The 20,592-nt window shown below is 41.8% G+C and overlaps 1 protein-coding gene across 5 annotated transcripts in view; it reads right to left on the bottom strand.

The window, feature by feature from the left end:
- The window catches only part of lrba (LPS-responsive vesicle trafficking, beach and anchor containing), a 192,523-nt gene that overhangs the window by 127,534 nt on the left and 44,397 nt on the right, over window positions 1-20,592 (bottom strand). For 4 of the 5 annotated variants that reach the window (XM_088418513.1, XM_088418512.1, XM_088418510.1 and 1 more), the window contains exons 26-33: window positions 19,110-19,213; window positions 18,662-18,769; window positions 17,894-18,035; window positions 17,466-17,826; window positions 9,811-9,971; window positions 7,876-7,960; window positions 7,580-7,713; window positions 4,581-4,642 (exon numbers count right to left, since the gene is read on the bottom strand). In XM_088418513.1, coding sequence (XP_088274639.1) covers window positions 4,581-4,642; window positions 7,580-7,713; window positions 7,876-7,960; window positions 9,811-9,971; window positions 17,466-17,826; window positions 17,894-18,035; window positions 18,662-18,769; window positions 19,110-19,213 — 1,157 coding nt within the window. The remainder of the gene's footprint in view (window positions 1-4,580; window positions 4,643-7,579; window positions 7,714-7,875; window positions 7,961-9,810; window positions 9,972-17,465; window positions 17,827-17,893; window positions 18,036-18,661; window positions 18,770-19,109; window positions 19,214-20,592) is intronic. The other variant, XM_088418509.1, reaches the window with a different exon arrangement.

Raw genomic sequence — 20,592 nt, forward strand, 5'->3', positions numbered from 1 at the left:
TTGTCAAAAAGCTGCTTTGTCATCTACTAATAAAGTTAGACTGCTTCAAATGTTGCGCCTTATAATGCGGTGCGCCTTATATATGGAAAAAGTTTGAAAAATGAAATATATTTGAAAATATGTCATTAATTGAAGGTGCGCCTTATAGTCCGGCGCGCCTTATATTGCGGAAAATACGGTACATACGGTGATTTAAAATGAATTTTTTAAGGCCCTATGCTACATTGTCTACCTTATAACTTACTTCCTTCCTTCCTACTCCTGTCCAAGATGCATTTCTGATAAATGGCTGAAGGATGGATGGGCTGACAGAGGGCCGGACAATAATGGCTGATCTACAGGACACAAATGCAGCTACTGCGGAGATTTATGGCCTTCTGCGCGCACGCACTCCACCAGTCCGGTAACCGATGAGATGATTCCTCATATCGGCGCCGGACGGACCGAGGGGGGAAGAGCGCTTCCCTTTGAGCGCGGGATATTACTTATTAATTCGACGGCTTAAAAGAATGGGGCCGATAAACAGAGAGTTGAGGTTAGTAAGTTTTGCCGGTACTTGGGGAAATACTGAAGTCTGCTATATATCAAATAAGCAGAGGACCGGTGGTGTTCAATTTACAAGGTATAATTTAGCTAAAATAACCACATTGACACAAATGTATACGGTGGATACGGTTGTGATTGATGGGTAAATTACAGATTGGTTACATGGCGGATGGCGGTTATTTTCCAACGCCAAATGTGACACGTTGCAGCGAGCCACTCAACTAAATGAGAATTCGGAATAGGTGCGCCAAAGTGCGCATTTAAATGAAATGGTCATCATCCTAGCCCCAGTCAAAGCGGGTGTACCCCACGGCTCTATGCTCAGTCCACAACTCTTTTTCTGTTTTTTTATGGTTTTATGTTAGTCAGATACCGTGTACTTTCCCGAACTCCATTCAGCAATGCTAACATGAGGCATATCGGGGTTTACTAATCCAAAGCATACCACAGCAAGCTGATTTGAAGAGTATGATAGTATGTTTGTTTTTGAATGCTGACAGAGATCATGTTTTGTTTTACCATTTATTTAAATTCATCCAAAATACAAAGGACTTCAGCTTTTAGTTTTGCTTATACCTAAATAATAATTCATAAATTTATTTTTAATTAAAAAAAAAAACAGTTTAACCATCAAATATCACTTCATCTGACCGACATTAACTCATTCAATCCAAAAACATTATTTATTTATTAATTTATTTAAGTGTCCTGGCAATCAATCCCAGGTATTTATTGATGTATTTTGTTGATATTTTCTGTTTGTTTGGCTAAAATGAAAGTCTAAAAATAGCTTGTAGTAAATGAACAAAGCCGGAAAGTAAACAATTACTTTCGTAATTAACTAAAGAAAACAATTACTAACCTTAGCTTAATTGATTACTTAAATATTTTAGTACGTAGTCACTTTAGTATCAATTAGTATCTAATTAAATTAGTAATTAATTATCTTAATTCACTTGAGTCTTAGATTACCTAAAATACTCAATTACTTTAGTATTTCATTACCTAAAGTGATTTTTTTTTTTTAAACTTAATTCATTTAGTACCAACCATTTTTAGACCCTCCTTTATCCAAAAACATGGAAAAATAAGCAAAAAAAATGTGAATAAGCACTGTGGATTTGAATGTCTGGAAAAAAAGTCTTTGGGATTGAATGACTGATTAAATTGTATGTATTTGAGATGGATGATGCAAGGTACATCCGTGATGTAGACGGGACTTCTTGAAAGTACGGTTTGTAGCCATTAATCCTCCGTTTGTATATGCAGCATTCGGTCGTAATCAATACGGAGTTGCCACCCAAACGGTTAACTGAAAACGAGCCTTTAATTGGACGGCCTGTTGCGGCCGTTTGGAAAAGAGTCGGCCGTCAAAGAGCGGTTTAGAATTGCCGCCTCAATGGCGCGATGATGCGGCGGGCCATCGCCACTCTCTCGGGGGTCCCTGATTAAAAACTGCTCTGGGGTCCCTCGCCTCCTGACCTTTCACCCCGCCTCCACTCCATCTCCACGCATGGGAAATTAATTAAAATTTTACACGGGAAGAGTGAGATCACACCAACGACGAGGTGGGCTTGGGAATCAATCAAAAAAGTCAACCCCCCCCCAATCTCCATTCACTCAAGATGGCCGCTCGGGCGCTTCCTGCGCAGGGAAGGGGCACTTCCTGCGAGCGAGGGAGGAGCTGGCTAAATGACATCATCAATCACGCGCCGGAGAACAAACGCACTCAAATGATTACATGCAGTAATTTAGCCCTGAGGAAAGTCTGTCCCTGCGTTTCCCTTTTTTCCCCCGCTCACAATAAAATTACATTTGCATTAGCTGTGAAAGAATTTGGCCCGGATGATTTATGGAAGCAATCAACACCGCGCAAGCCAATCCCGCCGCTTCCCCGAAAAATGCGTGGATGTGCGCGCGCGCGTGTAGATTAGGTGGGGACGGCTTGGCGGAGAGGGAGCATTGCCAGACTCTGGGACCCCCCTTTAAAGAAAAAAAAAAAAAAAGGGGGGGGGGGGGGCAGTCGGGCCTAGCTGGAACAATCACCGAGATTCGGCCTTTGATTAGATTAGCATTAAACAACACTCTGACAGATATGACAAATAGCAGCATTAGAGCCCGTCATTCTCGCCTCTATCTCGCCGTTCCCGCCGCCGTTATAACGGGAAGGGGTTAAAACGCGAGACGGCACGAAGCCGGCGATTATTTATTTGGCAAATTAAAGCCGATAAAAATAAAACAGGAAAGCGCGGCTTCAGGTGATGTATCGTTTATCAGGTGCGGTTTTTGTATTAGCGCGCGGTAAATCGAGAAAAACAAACTCATCGTCGGCTGTCGTCCTGGCTTGAAAATAAATACGCTGCATTTCCTCATATAAATAAATCTCATTTTCGGTATTGTAACAGCTGTGACTTATCATGAATTTGTCCCGCAAAAAAAAGATAGTAATAATAATAAGCTAGGCACACGATGTTATACCGTATCCCTTTTTTTTGTGTATAAAAGATGGCATGGCATCAAAACACAGGTGGCTAAAAGACATGTAAAAATACTGTTGGGAATTTATAAATATGGTTGAGTATTGCTGTAAGACAATTACGTACTCTATGTATTGTTTGTACAGAGCTGCTTCTATTCAATCTTTTCAAAAATGGATTCTTCTATCAATGATTCCAAATATCCAAATATTCAAATTATAAATATGGTTGAGTATTGCTGTAAGACAATTATGTACTCTATGTATTGTCTGTACAGAGCTGCTTCCATTCAATCTTTTCAAAAATGGATTCTTCTATCAATGATTCCAAATATTCAAGTCATTGACTGATCTAAAAAAACATTTGAAATGTTTTCTTTTACTGATGTTGAATGTGTGTTGGAGTGGATATAATTTCTAAAATTGAACCAAAATACAGGTATTGTTCCTTGTAGTAACAGATTATATTCTCAGATAACGCAGTCCTCATTCTTTTGGGTAGTTCACATCTTGCACGTGAAGATGGTCTGGGCATTTAAACTTCTGACGTTTTTTGGGGGAGCCTTTTTCCCTTGCCGTCATTGCAACACTGCATAAATCTGCAAGAAACGTCTGTGTAGAAAACGGCGGCACAGGCATGTTTCCAGCGGAGCTTCATGGCGGTCGTTTTTTTTTTTAATTGACTTATTTTTAAGACCGATTTACCAGACTTGGTCAACTTTTTTCGACCATACCCTAATAATATATATATATAAATTGAGTGCCAAGGCGTGGTGGGCCACTTAGCCCCAGCGCTCACGTCTCGAGATCGATTTAGCACCCGTGAACGCGTTTGTGCATTCGGCTATAATTTGCCCAACGACACTGGTAAAATCTTGTGTCGTTGCCCTTTGTGAAAATCGCGCGTCCGACAAATACCTTCCCCATCTCAAGTTGAGTAACAAAATCCCCTCGCGAATCGTTTATGGAACTATGTTAAGGTGAAAAGTAAGGCGTAATTAACAAAACGGCGGGCAAGCAGTCCGATCGGATTCAGATCGACAGGAGTAACGGAGCACCCGTCGCTAGCGCGATGCTAATCGGGTATCCCGCAATGACGCTATTGACAGCGGCCGTCATCGATCCGCCCACGCCTGCTTATGATCCCGGAATTAGTATTCATGAACGTGGCGGCCGGCTAAATAAACTTGACGACAAAGGCGTCCGAGAGACAAGGGCCAATCAATGCGAAGCGCCATCAAATCGACATCGTCCCTCCTCGCGGGTTCGGGCCCGCGAGGGGCGCCGGGAGCCGGGGTCAAAGGAGAGGCCAACGGGTCGCCCACCCTTGACCCGCGCGGCCGATATCTACGAGCGGAGGTGCCTTCGATCCGGTTCCTCCGGCCCCGTCGGGGGGACGGGACCGGAGCGGGAATGGAGAGATAAGTGACCGCGTGGCTCTGAGGCCTGACTGTTGTTGTTGCGCTGCTGGATTTAGTGCACTGGAGGTGAGGCGGATAAATCAAAACTACCGCAAAGGGCATCTGAGAGAGGAGATAAAGACGCGAGAGAGACTTGCCTGCGAACAGAGCAGCATGACGAGCTCCACCACTGAACTGCTGGACTTCATGCACACCAGGCCTGCGGGAAATACAAACCGGACAAAGGGTTGGTCTGATTTCATCAAACGGGCATCTTTAGCTACACTTTTCCAGCGACGTCCAGTCCGTCATTGTTTGGAACGGTACAAAGTCAGGGTTGCATGCAAATATTGATGAAATATGATCATTTGTATGTGGCCCAAAACTTGATGATAGGGAAAAAGAAAATAGGTGGACCGCTTGAGAACCACTGCACCATCCAGAGCAGGAAACTTGCAGGCCGCGTGGAGGAAAATCTATTCCAAGGCGGGCCGGACCAATAAAATCATGGCATACATTTGTAGAACTTTATTGCATTTATTGAAGCATTTATTGAACGAAGCTGTGTGCTTTTTTCTCATCATTCTTTTCCGCGGCATCAAAATAAACATGGCGGACAAAGTTGTCAAAAATGTTTGTAGGACATCAAGTTTTGTTGAATAAAAGAGTAGATGGATGATGATTAATATTGTGATGTCAAAAAATGAGGCGTACGACATGTTGATTTGAAAGAAGGCGTCCCAAATCAAAAAATTTGGTGTCTGGGACGCGGGGACGCATGCAAACGAGAGCACTGAAAAGGGATAGTATCATTTACAGGGAACAAGTTAAAAAAGTAAATTAAGTGGTTGATATTGGAATAAAAAAAAAATAAAAATAATAATAATAATAATGAGAAGAAGAATTTGTTTGTAAAGACGCCTTCCTTGACACTGACGGTCACGTATAGATATAGAAAATAAACACAAAAATAATTACATACAAATAAATCAATCAAAAAAATAATAAAGTGGTACAATTTGGAGAAACAGATTTTAAAAAAGAAATAAACAGGATAGTATGGAGAAACCATTTCTCTCCCAGAGATGAATGAGTCTTTCAAGAATTTTCGTCACTAAACCGGACCATATTATTTATTTATTTGTTTGTTTAGGTGGAAAACTGTTTTGAGAACCTCTTTGGCTTTAATATAAAAAAAAAAAAGTAAATTAGTAACTCAGCACAGACTGTCTGGACCGTGAAAACAAATAATATCTTTGGGATTGAAAGAATTATATAACGATATAGTGTGATATTATTTGCGAGCGGGTGAGAAAATATATTGTCTGTAAATAACCAAAAAATAGCATACAGTTGGGAGTGAGTCGTTACGAAATTAATGAGGATAAAAAAAACGCAGCCTGATGGGAACGAAGCCAGACGCTCCGTTCGCTCTCTTCGAACCTTGAAACGATGTGTAGTTTGTTGTAGATTTTCTTTTCGGACACTTTTGGGACTCAAACATTGTCATAAATTCGCACTGCCGACGCTTGATGGAAAAAGCTGAGGCGTTAGCTGCTGTGGTACCATCTGTAAGGGCGCGGCGAGTATTGACGCGACTAACGAGCTGACATGATGCTAATGTAAGCTAATACATATTTGGGCTTAGTATTACAGGTCGCACCGGGGCCGGCATATGTCCCCTATTGATCCCTAATGGCCACGCACGGGGACGTTTGAAGCGATCAAGGCGGCCGCCGGATTGTCCGGAGGCCCGGACCGAGAGATGGGCGGCGGATACGCGCAAACGCGCACCTCCCCCTCTCCGTCGGCCCCCGACCCCCCTCCCGCAACTATCAATCAACTTTCCATTTTGTTTGGTGGCAGCAGACATCCCAAACACTGCTATTAGGGGCCTCTGGCCTCTGACCCGGGTCCCTGGAAACCTTCAAGCGCTGCTACCGGCTCATCACGCCACTGCGTTAAAGGAAGCTTAAGCGGCGGGGACCAGACCGGACCATCTGGAGTCTTCGTCGAATCTCCCGAATTCAATGGCGCTTTCCAGTGACGGACGACGCGGCGACGGCGTTCGCGACAGAGCTGCGCGTGGCAAATTGGTGACAGAAAGTCATTGTCCTTTGTGACAACTGGGAAGAAACCGCACAGGTCCGATTTGGGGTGTTGATCATTCATTACTAAATGGGGTAAAAAAAAGTAAGGCCATTTGCAAAACTCTTCTCAGAAATATGTCTTCAATCAATATTGATATTTTTCTTATGAGATTTAGGGTAAATCATGAACATTTGGTCTTACTCAGCTTTAGAGAACTTAAACAACCACAGCAGTGACCAATAATTATTTTTACTGATGTTATTATATAAATATTATTGTCATTGATACAAGTGAACATAAAACACAAAATATTCAAAATAATACAATAAATACATCTGTTCCTAGTTAACTCATTCAATGGCACAGACGTGGTTACTTTTTTAAAGATACAATAACTTTTTTTTCTGACTAAAGTGCTTGATGACTATTTTGCAAAAATTAAAAAAAAAATGATTACTTCAGAGCACTTACCAATTATTACGTACATAAATACTTTAATGTGTAAAGTTATTGATTATTTTAACTCTTTTAGTGCCATGGACGGCAATTCTCGTCTTTTTTAATGGTAATAACAATAATAAATACTAAAATTCTCATCAAATACGTTTTTTATGGAGGGTGGCTGACACCCTTGACTAATGCTTAGCTAATATAAGACAATTGAGCACTGTAGTGACAACCGCGACCATAGGATGGCAGTGTTCCACACATACAAAATATGTATTACCTGCATGCCATAGATACGGTACACAATATTCCGTTGGCCTTGAAAGCAGAGTTTTCCTTTTCTGATAACGCTTGGCACTGAAAGAGTTAATACTTGTTTAGATAAATTGATGTAGTACATAATTTAGTAACCATCCATTTTGAGACAATCTTGGAGGCAAACACTTGAAAAAAATGGAAAATAATATCAATAAATACATGGGATTGAATGTGTGGCCTCTTCAAAACGTATAAATACGTCTTTGGGATTGAATGACTTCTTGACAAATCCAATAGTGTTTTGAATTTCGCAGCGTAATCCCGAGTTCAAAGCGTTTAACGTCCAGCGCTTCATACTCACTGGTGCCCTCGATGAGGAGCTCCTGTCCATGGCTGCCCAGCAAGGTCCGGGAGAGGAACGGGGCAAAGTCCACAAAAATCTCTCTGAGGAGGGGGGCCGCCTTCTCCAGGGCATGTTCCAGACGCTCTGATATGCTAGAAAATAATCATCGAGATGACACCGCGGCCAAAGAGTCTCCATTTCACGCCTGTTTTTGTTTTTTTGATGGGGAACATTCGAATCAATATGAGAAGGTATTTACATGACGTTGTGTGTGAAGGGAGTGGGGGGAAAAAAAAAAAAACAAGATGAATCACCTCATGTTGGGGGCCGTGTGCTGGGTCACAGGGGATAGCGGGGGGACAGATGGCAAGCTAGTACTCGCTGGAACCTGGCCGCCCGCTGCAGGGGGAAACCATAGACCTCGGTTATTAGTCTGGACTCACACAAACACTGGAGGCAATACATTATACGAGCGGCCAAGAGCCATAAACCGGCGTGGAAACAAGCCTCTTATGAAATCATACAATGCCTTCCATTCAAATGTTGGAAGAGTGGGGAGGGGGGGGCGATTTATGGCGGAGTAGGGCAAGTGGGGGTACAAGTATAATTTTTATGGTTAAGATAGCGGATGATGTACTCCGGGCACAATACGTCTTCCTTATCAATTTACAATTCAGAGCTTTTTGTGATGGTGGCCTCTAAATTACATGCTTAAGAGCCTGGTAATGTTTCACTGTCACTCGCTTAGCGCGAGGTACACCTCGCCGCCCCCCCCCCCGCGCCAGGAAATAATGTTACACAATTTGGAAAGTGACCTACTATGAAAAGTCACAGTATTTTAGTTTTTTAAGTGGTTGGACCGTTGGTCTAAAAGCTGCTTTACAGCATTGTTGCGCATTGAAACGGGGAAGCACGCGCGCCGATTGATCCCACGGTAAATGGGCCTCCTCGTGCCTCATAAATAAGATAATGCGTGGCTCAATATGGAGGAGCGAGAGGAGGATTACAACCCTTGCCCATTTTTCCAAACGGGAGAAGAAGTCCAAGAAGAAGTCCTCGGAAAGGACAATTGTCATTCTTAAAAATACATGTAAGGCGCACTGCATTATAAGGCGCATAGAATAGAAGCTACAGTAGAAGCTGGGATTGCATCAAGCAGCCACTGGATGGAGCTACGCTAAAGGGAATGGCAACGAAGCAATCAGAGAAGTCAGGCGAAGACATTATGATTATTAAGACAATCAGAAATTAAGAATAAAAACAATTTGTGGAAAAATGGGGAAAAATACCTCGATTACATTAAAAAAACTATTAAAATCAATGCCGATGCCAATCAAGAATATCATTATGATTCAATTAAATAGTAAAACTTTTTTTTTAATCAAATTGCAAACAAATACCTAAAATATGTTGGTTTCTGGATTCATTTTATTAAATTGCGCTTTCTTTTACTAAAAACTGCATTTTTTGCGCCCTGTCCCCATATAAATTGCTTCAAAATTGGAGCATATACAGTATAACACATCAAAATTTCAAATATTGCATTATATACATTTCAAGTGTTAAAAAAATAACATTTAGAACAAAAATATAGGGGTAAAAATGGAAGAATTTACATGGTGATTAAGTTGTGTGGATAAATATATACATATATGCATTTGCAAAATCCAGCCATTTTTATCTCAGCCCAGCGGCCATTTTGACACATGCCGTCGACTGAAAATGTCATCAGAGGTGCTCAGCTTGGAAATGTCACATGACCAAACACAGAAAACAGGTGAGCTACGATTGGTTACCTGAGCAATTGTGATTTTCAGTTGACGGTAAATAACAACATGGCTGCCCCCTGAGCTGGATAAAAACAGGCGGATCTTAATTCATATCCCGCCGACAAAATATTGGGTTTGACAACATTTTGCAATTTCTATTTCATCATTTCTGTTTACTGCTTTTTCGTTTCGCTCGGGGGTTACTCGAGAGTTTTGTTTTTGCTTTTTTTTCTTTTGAAAATTTTCAAATGCTCTATGCTGTTCATATATTTTCAAAACCTAATTTGAAGAAAAAAAAAACCTCTCCGAGTCAGAGCTTTATGTGATTAAGTGTGGCACTGCTGTGTGCACTGGGGCCTTAGATAAGCACATTACGCTTCACGAGGCAGCCAGAAGAGTAGCGTTGTTGAATAAATATTGATTTCTCGCAGAGCGAGGTAATTCCCTGCATGCCCTCTACATGCGCGCGTGTCTACTGACCATCTGCAGAGCTGCTAGTCTGAGATGTATCTCCTGAAGAAACCACGGCCACGCCATCGGCGGGCGTCACGGCGGGAGGAGTCGGGGCGGAGGCGGCGGTTGTGGCGACGGTGGGGGACTGAGATGTCATGCCCGTTTTCTTGGGCGCAAGGACGACACTCCTGCAGGACAAAAGACAAGATTCACGATAATGAAGGCAACGTATCGTATTTTCAGGACGATGAGTTGCAGGAAAAAAAAATTGGTCAGGGATAAGCCGTACAGGAATATAAGCCGCAAGATGTGGCATCTGATATTTACGCAGAAAAATGGTTGCCTGCTTACATCCTATCCTATCATAATTCGTAGTTAAAATCATACATATGTATTATCACTTTATTTTTGCAAAAAGCCAGGATCTCCACATACTCGAATGGTTCGACCCAATTTGTCATGTGCCACCGCTCGTCACCTGTCGAGTACATAATTTATTTTTGTGAACACATCTGTACTATGTTCCCCAAAATTTAATCTTTTTCTTATGACAAACGTCTATTTATAATTCTTTCTTTTTGAGAGCAGGTTTGACACTGTATGTTGATTATTTTTGGCGGGACAAATACAGTGTTTATTAATTATGAAGTCAATGATTTATTTTTGTGAAAAACTCTTTACTGTAATCCCAAAAGAGGGTGCTTTATGTAGAATATTTTTCTGTAGATAAATACTTATTTATAGTTTTGTTTTTGCACTTTATCTCAATTTTTTTTTTTAGGTAAAATATTTAATAATAATGTTCTTTTTTTATAATAGAATTCTTCTATGATCCAAAAGAGGTCGCTTTATGTTGAATATTTTTCTGTAGATAAATACTTATAGTTTTTTTTTTGCACTTTATCTCCATTTTTTTAGGTAAAATATTAAAAAAATAATGTTCTTTTTTATAATAGATTTCTTCTATGATCCAAAAGAGGATGCTTTATGTTGAATATTTTTCTGTAGATAAATACTTATTTATAGTTTTTTTTTTTTATACTTTATATCCATTTTTCTTTTTAGGTAAAATATTTATTAATAATGTTCTTTTTTTTAATAATGGATTTCTTCTATACTCCAAAAGAGGACACTTTAGGTTGATGATTTTTTGTGGACCGATACAAATGAAGTTTGAAAGTGTCTAAAGTTTAATAAATCAGACACTGATGATAGTTTTCTGTTTTTTTTTTTAACCCCAAAACGCATCGTACTGGTTAAGGGGTACTTGGCTGCAAAACTATTTCACAGGGGGTACATCACTAAAAAAAGGTTGAGAACCACTGCTTTAGACAATGCAAAATTCTTTGGAGTTCAAGATTACAGTTGAGAGTATCAAAAGATTGATTATATATGCCATTTTTTTGGCTTTTATTACGCTTTAGAAAATGCGCAGTTAAGAATTTTCCCTCCATTAAAGAAAAGCATAGACTTTGAAGCGACTTTGGTGCAACTCTCTTCAGAAGATAGACTGGCGTTTTGTTGATCTTTTTTGCAGCTGATTCCCCCCCTCTCCTTAAAAAAAAAAAAGTGTCCCCACAGTTAAGAGTTTGAGCGAGTGCGGACGAAACGTTAGCCGTTGAAGCGAGCGGCGCGCTGCAGATAAGCCGTCCGTCTGGAACGGGGCTCTGACAGACCGCTGGCCATATCAAAGGGAGGCCGGCCCTGCTTATCAGTGCTGACACAGGGGAAGCAGAGTCTAATCACTGACTGCCGCCGCTGACACAAACACACATGCTTGCAGATGTACGCTCAAACGTGCAATGCGCATGTTTTAAGTACAGCGGACGGCAAAAAGAGAGCAAAGGCTAACACCCGGTCTGGAAACAGTTGACGTATGATGTAAGCTAGGATCAGATTAGCATACGGGTTAGCAAAATGCAGTCAAAACTATTAGATGGCCGAAAACCAGGCTAATAAATTATCTAGTCCAGTGGTTCTCAAAAAAATTTTTCAGGGATGTACCCCCTGTGAAATATATTTTTAGTAACCAGTGCAAAGCTTTAAAAAAAAAAATCTTAAAACATGCCATCAGTGTTTGATTTATTACATTTTATTTATTATTATTATTATTTATTTTAGACCCTTTCAAACTTGTATGGTACTGGTCTACAAAAAATAATCAACCGAAAATGTCCTCTTTTGATTCAAAGAAATATCAAAAACAAAACAACTATAAATATAAAAAATAAAAAAATATGAATATTTGTCCACAGGATAATATTAAACAAAATGTCCCGTTTTGAGCTTATTCTAGAAATCGCTTCACAAAAATAAACCGTGAACGTAATCGTAAATGAATATATGTCCACAAAAATAATCAACATCAAGTGTCAGACCTGTTCTCAAAAAGAAATAATACTAAAAAAATATGTCCACAGAAAATTTGAAACATTAAGAAAAATAAATCAAAAAATACAAATAAATCATGAACTTAATTATCAATAAATATTTGTTCCCACAGAAAAATAATCAACATAAAATCCCGGATCTATTCTAAAAAAGAAAGAAATAAAAATAAATATTTATCCATAGAAAAATATTCAACAAAGTGTCCTCTTTTGGGATCATACAAGAGATGTGTTGACAAAAATAACATGACAGGTAACGAGAGGTGGCACGTGACAACTTGGGTCGAATAATTTTAATATGGGGGAGAATCTGGCTTTTCACAATAATGACATTGAATAACCTACTGAACATAAAATTATTTTGAAGAACTTAAATTTTCCTGAAAAAATGAATTAATTCAAAAATTATTTTTAAAGGATTTCGCATGTTTGTTTTATTTCAAATCTCGAGTACCCCCAGAAGTTCCGTCAAGTACCTCCGGCGGTACTTGCTGACTCGTTCTCAGCAAATTTTCGCTTCTTTTCACATTACCAGAAGCCAGGAAACATGCAATAAATTACACAGGGAAAATCGTGCGTAAATAGATTTTGTTTGTTTGTGTGGAGCCTTCCACCTGCTTGTAAAGGAGCCGATAAATTATTCAGTAGGTCATTAGCCACACTTATCATGAGCGGGCTGCCCCAGACAATTAATCAGATATCAGCAATGGCAGCTAGCCGCAACGCAGGAGGCCCAAGGTGTGTGTGTGTGTGTGTGTGTGTGTGTGTGAGTGTGAATTATTTAAAGGCTTTAACCTGTTATGTATGCGTGAAGTAAATGTTATTTTCAAGTAAATGACACGATTTCAGGAAATGTGAAAGTGTGTGTGCGTGCGTATAAAACTGTCAACAAACTGAGGTAAGATTTAAAAAGGCTTTCTGAAAATATCGGGAATTGATCCATTCAATTAAATGTCTTTTAACAGGAACAGTTTGTTTTCTTTTCAAATTAAACGCAAATTAAATGGAACATGAAGCGGCTTGTTGTTAAGTGTCTACAACAGTGGAAAAGTTTGAACGGGGATTCTGCATGATTGATCAAATCTAATCGAATGGATTTTAACAGTGACAATAAGAGTGCATTTTCTTTTCGAATTAGGAGCTAATAAATTGGAACATGAAGCAGATTGTTGCTGTGTGTTATAGGGATTCCATTGCGGTGGGGATATACTGTAATAAGTTTATTGATCTCAGTTTGTGTTTATTTTCCTGACGTGGAAATTAAGTCATCCATTTTGCAACATTTTCTATGATTGACATCTTCGGTTTTGCAATGTATTGTTGCTACAGGGCACAAAAAAAGTCGGATAAACAAACTCAGAGAAAGCTTGTCCCCAGAGTTACTAACCCTTTAAATAACAACAAAAGAAGAACACCCTGAAAATTTGTTCTATACGTTATTTAACTTTGCGGCACAGTTGTTTTTTCCATTCCCGCTTCGGTCTTCCATCCCGCAATATAAAATATGCTTATCGACAGTCCGTTTGTCATTCGCCGCCGTCCATTTTGAAGAGCGATCGGACAAAATCGACTCTCCGTCACGCAAACGTGGTTCGTCTCTGACATCCCCGAGTTTCCTCCCGGGGCGCCCCATTAACAACACTTCACGACGGCCGCGAGTCTTCTGTACGAGCGCGGCAGGAATGCAAACAAGCGCGCCCTGTGTATATCCCCGCCGTCCGACGCTCGCACATTCTGCTGATCTAAATCAGCGGCTTGTACAATGACACTGTTTGGTTCTGGTTCCTGTCAGCAAATATTTGCAGACTGCCTGTCATAACAGGGGCAACGGCTGAGAAATGGATGGGAGAAATCCACCAGGTCCGCGCTAGTAAATAAATCAGCAGAGCGGGCTGGGGGGGGGGGGTCATCACGGGGGATACTTCGCTCTCTGACCCACACCCAGTTTTTATCTGGACTTTTTTGTGCCCTCCTTACGTCGCTCCCGTAAATCCAAAGTGGAGCAAAGTGGCATGTTTTGCAAGGGCGTTTGTGAGGAATTGTTCTGCTCGCAGAAGAACTTGTGGTTTGCCGGTGGAGGCCAGCAGTGATGGAGCTGGTAGGCGATCAAGTGGGCTATGCGATTCATACTGGTGAGAATGAATAAAGCTGAATCACACTGAAAGGTTGCTACCACCTATATAGATGAAAGAAGATTATTACCTATGATAATTGTAAAAGTATACCTAAATCTGTATCTTTTTAACATTAACAAAAGAAAAATCAACTTTTGACAAGTCTTCAGTGTTTTTTACAGCGTTTATACGGGTTACAGCTTACTGTAAAACGAAGAAAAATAACCAGGTACAGTCATCAAAGTGCCTGAAACTAAAAAAAAAAATAAAAAATCCTGATTTCATTGCAATTATACCTCACAAGCAATATAAATTTAAATTCAACTTTCAACAACTATTTGTTATTTTTTACAGCGTTGATACAGGTTACAGCTTAGTCTAAAACAGAAAAAAAGTCAACCAAGCGCATCAAAGTGCTTGAAACTAAAAACAAATGATGAGGATTCTTATTTTAACGCAAACACGCTTGACATGACAAAGAAATTCAGAAAATGGCTTGATTTATTAAAAAAAAAAACAGCGGAAAATATTTAGACAACGTATACTGATTTTACAGTTTTCATGTAAACATTCATAGCTTGTGCATAACTTGCTAAATGTCACCACTAACTCATTCAATCCCAATGACGTATTTTTACGTATGTCTTATGAGGAGTCTACACATCCAATCCTTTTTACGTATCTATTTATTTATGAATAGGTAAGGAATGATTGTAAAGATGTCTCCTAAACCACTCCTCCAGCATCCCACCACTTTTGCAAAACCTCGATTTCACGATTCAGCGATTCAGCTCCGATTTTTCGGTGACAAACGAACCGAATCTATTTATTGCCCAGCCGGCCCTGGCGCAAAGCTTACTTTTCAATCGGTATATAGTTTGACGAAACGCATAAATCCGCAATTATCTTCGCTTTGAACGTCCCTTTGTTCTCAAACCCTCGCCGTCAACAAAAGCGACGTCCCGCACGTCCGCAAACTCCAAAGCCGCGTCTCCGGTCCGTCCGCCTTATCGTGTTTACGTTCAAGCCCCTGGCGGTCCCCGCGAAGGTGTCTGGCCGCCGAGCGGACCTCGCGTGTGAAGCTGCGAGCTGTTGCTCTACGATTTCCAGCGCTGCTGACGTCCTTCCCCGTAAAGCGGGTTAGGCGTTAGGGTTGCGGCGTGCTGAGCGGGCGGGAGCCGGTCTAATCCCCCTGATATGAGGAGAGCCCGCAAAGCATTCCTCAGATAAAGACACGGACGGCATCACGGGCGAGAGGCCGAGGAATTCCCATAGTCGGGGGGCTTTGACGGCGGGGAGGAGGTGTTTTCTTCAAAATTTGCCCGTCTCCCCCGTGGAGGAGACTCTTACTCATCCTCAAAGTCCAAATGCGAAACAGACCCGAGGACCGTCGTTCTCACCTGGGCCCGTCTGCGGATTCGCCGCATGAGCGCCCCCCCCCCCCCCCTCCCCTCTCCAGGGTTACCGGCGTTCATAGCGGACCGGAGTCGCGATCCCCGGGTTCAAAGGGGTTTCTGTTACAAAACCTTCCTTGGGATCCTCCGGGGGAACCGCGCGGAGACGTCTTCAAGGTCGGCAGCTTTTGCCGGGTATGAAACTGTCAACTTTGAAAAGGGATCGCCAGATGGAGTCCCGAGGAAAACTAACGGGGATTTTTTTGCGCCCGCCCGCCGACACACGGGAGCAAAGCGGAAAAACAGTATTTTACATATATCACCGCCCACCGGTGAAAAAGCCCGAGGTTCAATTTACGACAACTCGGCGCGGATCCGATTTTAACCTTCCAGTCCGTTTCGCAACTCCATCAAACATGTAAGGGCGAGCATCAAAACATACTTTTTTTCTGGAAAGAGGAGTTTTTTTCAACCCATTTCAACCCATCGGTCACAAAAAGAAAATGTATTTATGAGGCTCCATAAATGAATTTTCAATCATTTTTCATGAAGTACTGAAATATGTGTAGATAAAATGTGTGCAGTGTCACACGTTTAGAGAATATTGTCACATGACCGGAGCTTGTTTACTTTGTGGTTGCGCTTGGAGAGAAAGATGACAGCCTTAAAGCTCCCAAACAAAAAGTTAGTAAAGTATGTTCAAATAAACATAGAACAAAGATGAATCATACACGTGATCTTTAAGATATGCATTTGCACATTTGCACACTTTTGGTGTGTTTGCACAACGAGTAATTACATTGTTGTGACCAGTCATAAAACACACCTTTTCATCAACAATTTCACTTTTCTTTTTTTTAAAGTTCTGGATTATGTCAAAGGGTTACCGATGGCAAAAATTTGGGCTTGGATGACATTGTAGCAATTATTCCACTAATTGATGTTGAATGCATCAATGGCCTTTTTCGCGTTTTTTAATGCATCATACGTCTCGTCCTCACGTTATCAGCTAGGGGAGACTTACGCCATATTAAAATATGCCAGCCTAACTGACGAGCGACTTCTCAGCGTCCTTCTTCAGCAATTGAAAATGATCCCTTAACTCTTTCAGTGCCACGAACGAGAATTCTCGTCTTTTAAAATAGTAAAAACCATAAATAATAAAATTCTGGTCAGATAAGTTTTTTTATGGAGGGTAGCTGACACCCTTGACAATGCTTACCTAATAAGCCAATTGAGCCCTGTAGTGATAACTGTGACCATTGGATGGCAGTGTTTCCACACTTCCAACACAGCAATTACCTACATTAATTCTAACTGATGAATGGAAGTCAATCTTTCATACGATACAAAACATATTTAGATAGATATAGTGCACAATATTTTATTGGCCTTGAAAGATGAGTAAAAATGCTAAACATACTGGGCCTGGAGAGGTTTCCTTTTCTGATAACGCTCGGCGCTGAAAGAGTTAATGGTGTGTTGATGTTGGTGGCTATGTGCTATGATGGCAATAATTTGGGATAAAGTACTCGCGAGAAAATGGAACGTAACTAACTACCTTTTAGAGGAAAAACATCAAAATAAAAGCCTGCTAAGGCTATTGCGTCCATGTATTATTTTGTGCGGCCTACGTGGCTCGTTGGCGCCTTCTTACGTTACGTTCGCGCAGCTTCCTCAGCATCTCCGTAAAATAAACATAAATATGTGAATATGAAAGATAAAATAAAATCTCAGATGTTTTCAGTACGCGCATTACTCAAGGACTCGTTTGGGGCACTCACCTATCAAAAGATCGGATCTGGAGGGAATCCCTGGGAACGTCTCCCACGCCCACCGCGCTTCCCATAAAAGTGGGAGGAAGCAAACCAGGGTCCGCCGCCATGTCTTCGGCCGGCGCGCTGACCAGGCTGCGTAGGATGTCCTTCACGTTCTTGCCCTTGGCGTCAGCCGGTCGGACCTCGGAGGACAGCGTGGACAAGGCCTCCGAGATGGCGTCGGGGCCGTGAGCCGCGCTGCCGGAAGACGAGGTCTCCGCCTCGCCGGCCGCGGCGACGGAGGCGTGCTCGTCGCCTATGCCGGAGTCGTAGCGGCGGAGGGAGACGCCGTTCTCCGACTCGGGCCCGGCGGACACGGCGCCGCTGTCTATACACAGCACGGGTTGCGTTTAAGGTTACGGTTCCAGATTGAGTTGGAATCCGACCTCCTATACCTGCGCTGCGAGCAGACTGCGATCGCTGGGGATGCTTGTTGTCGTTGTGAGGCTCCAGGATGTCTCGGTACTTGGACACCATGAGGACGGAGATGAAGTAGACCACGGCCAGAGCCAGGAACTGAGCCTGCTTACTGTCCTCCTGGAACAAAGCAAACATACTAAACTACTACTACAAACTAAAATACTAAAGTGCAGCACGTATGTTTTTTATAAATATTTGTCCACAAAAAATAATCAACATAGAGTGTTGGACATGTTCTCAAGAAAAAATCATTAAAAATATCAGCAAAATATTCAACTTAAGGTGTCCTCTTTTGGGATTGCAGTAGAAATATGTTCACAAAAAAATACATTAACTTGACAGGTAACGAGAGGTGGCACGTGACAATTTGAGTCGAACCCTTCTAGTACGGGGAAGAATCTAGTCTCTTAAAATAATGAAACTGAGCAACCTACTGAAAATAAAATTGCCTGCAATTGCCTGCAATTGGCTGGCAACCAGTTCAGGGTGTCCCCCAAAGCCCGCTGGGATAGGCACCAGCAAGCCTGGTGAGGATAAGCGGCTTCCGGATTTTCGTGTGTTTGTTTTATTCAAAATCTCGAGCACCCCCTGGAGTTCCTTCAAGTACCCCTAGGGGTAATCGCACCCCCATTTGAGAACCGCTGCTCTAGAGTACACAGTATATAAATTATTTAAATAAACGCATGACCCCATATTACCATTTTGAGAGTCAACCATACATGTGCGCGCTTTCCACAACTCACCACATCCCGGAAGACGACGGCCCTGAGCCGGTTGATGTCCATGTCCTGCAGCAGCCGCTCAAAGTCGCGCACGGGAGACATCCCGCCCGTCACCGCGTCCACGGGACTCTGCGCCAATTCAAGAAACATTTGATTTGTGCGGCAAGACGCGCGGGTAATGTCTTGGGTTTCCTCCGGCGGGAGGACCGCGTCCTTAACCTAATGGCTTTTCTATAGAGCGGCTGCATTATGAATGAGCTTTAACACACACGCGGCGGCGCTTCAGGGAAAGAACGGCGCGACTTTTACTGGAAGTCGCCGGATCAGATCAACGGAATAACAACGGCGAAGGTAGGCTGTAATATAATAAGCTATGATCTAACGCAATAACGGCCGGTGGAGGAAAGGGCAGAGCTTCAGTTTGATCTGGATGGGACAAAGAGGGTGGAAATAAAACAGGAAATCTTGCCTGTGCGCTGGCAGATTTGCCGGGAACGGCCGCGTTCGCTTCTTTGCTCAGCTTCAAGTGAGCCTGCTGGCACTCCAGGCAGTTTCGCACCGCCATCGCGCACACTACGAGAAATGAAAGGGGGTGATTATAGATGGGATTGACGAGCAAATGTGGGTGAGCCAAATGAGATTGTGACAGCACGATAAGAGGAACAATTGCGGTTGTCACAGTGTTAAAATTACAGACCTAAAATGACTTTTTGGGGGAGGTAAATAAACTTTTTTTGCACAATAAACTGTGTGTGTGTTTTTTTAACAGCATCAAGTGCGTTGTGTTCTGCATCCCGATCCCTAACAGGCTAGATTTTCTTCTGCAATCTGATTGGCTAAGGGACTGTAGGCCATTGGCAATCAATCTCTATGTGGAGATAGAAAACATAATACTGGACCAGGCAATGGAGGAATGGCTTTAATTTTTCAAATTTGTTTTTAATCTGTGAAGATTTGTGTAAAATTGCACTTTTCTCACAAATTTTCGTTTTGAAAGTCTGAACAAGAGAAATCTGAGAAAACGTTAGCCTGTCTGTTCATTATGAATTAGTTTTTACTGCTTTTAAAGATGGTAGATTAAAAAAAATGAACTTTACAGTATTTGTTGTATTGTTTTATGCCATGCTGGCAAACAGCTGCTACCCACAGGCCACCCAGATTCTCTCACGCACACGTGCACCTTACAAATCCTGCACAGTATGGGAAATCTGCTAAATACATATTTTGCACTACATGATATTTTTGCACCACCATCCTCATATGTATAGTTTCTTCCAGTCCATCTTCTCCATAATATTCTCAGAAAGTAAGTCTATTCATTTATTAGTGGTTCATTATTATTATTGCCCTTATTGCTCTTACAGTTTTTTGTTTTATTGCCTACTTTATTGTTTGCTCGATTGTGGAATGTAGTCTGCCCGGGGAAGTTAAGAATAAGAATTTTGTTGTGTAATATTACTATGCATATGACAATAAAACATATATACATAGACAGACAGACATATATACAGTACACACACACATATACACTATGCATAACCATACGTAAAAAATCTCTTCTGAACAACCCACGCGACAAAAGAGGGAACACTGTTGACACCATGCGCAAGTACCGAAATAAAAACACAGGTTTTAAAATTGGATTATGACGAAAAGAAGCAAACAAAAATAGACGAATGAGCAAGGAGAGAGACAAGAACATGTGTATTGCGCGTGACGACAAGGTGGTGCCAACGGTGTCAGGCCGGTTCAGCGCGTCTGCTCCAAGGTCGTCCGGTGCAAGGCGCGCTCTTGAATCACGCAACTAATCGCACGCACTCCTACACACCCCGCGTGCGCGCGTACATGCTGAGTCGGCATCGACACACTTTCCCCTCCTTCGCGGCAAATAACATCTTACCCCGACGCGAGTCGGCTCGGCGCGCGGCGCACTTGTAATCTGGTGTCATCTG

The sequence above is a fragment of the Hippichthys cyanospilos genome, chromosome 7, assembly GCF_059441005.1.
Source record: "Hippichthys cyanospilos isolate Australia breed blue-spotted pipefish chromosome 7, RoL_Hcya_1.0, whole genome shotgun sequence".
Classification (NCBI taxonomy): domain Eukaryota; kingdom Metazoa; phylum Chordata; class Actinopteri; order Syngnathiformes; family Syngnathidae; genus Hippichthys; species Hippichthys cyanospilos.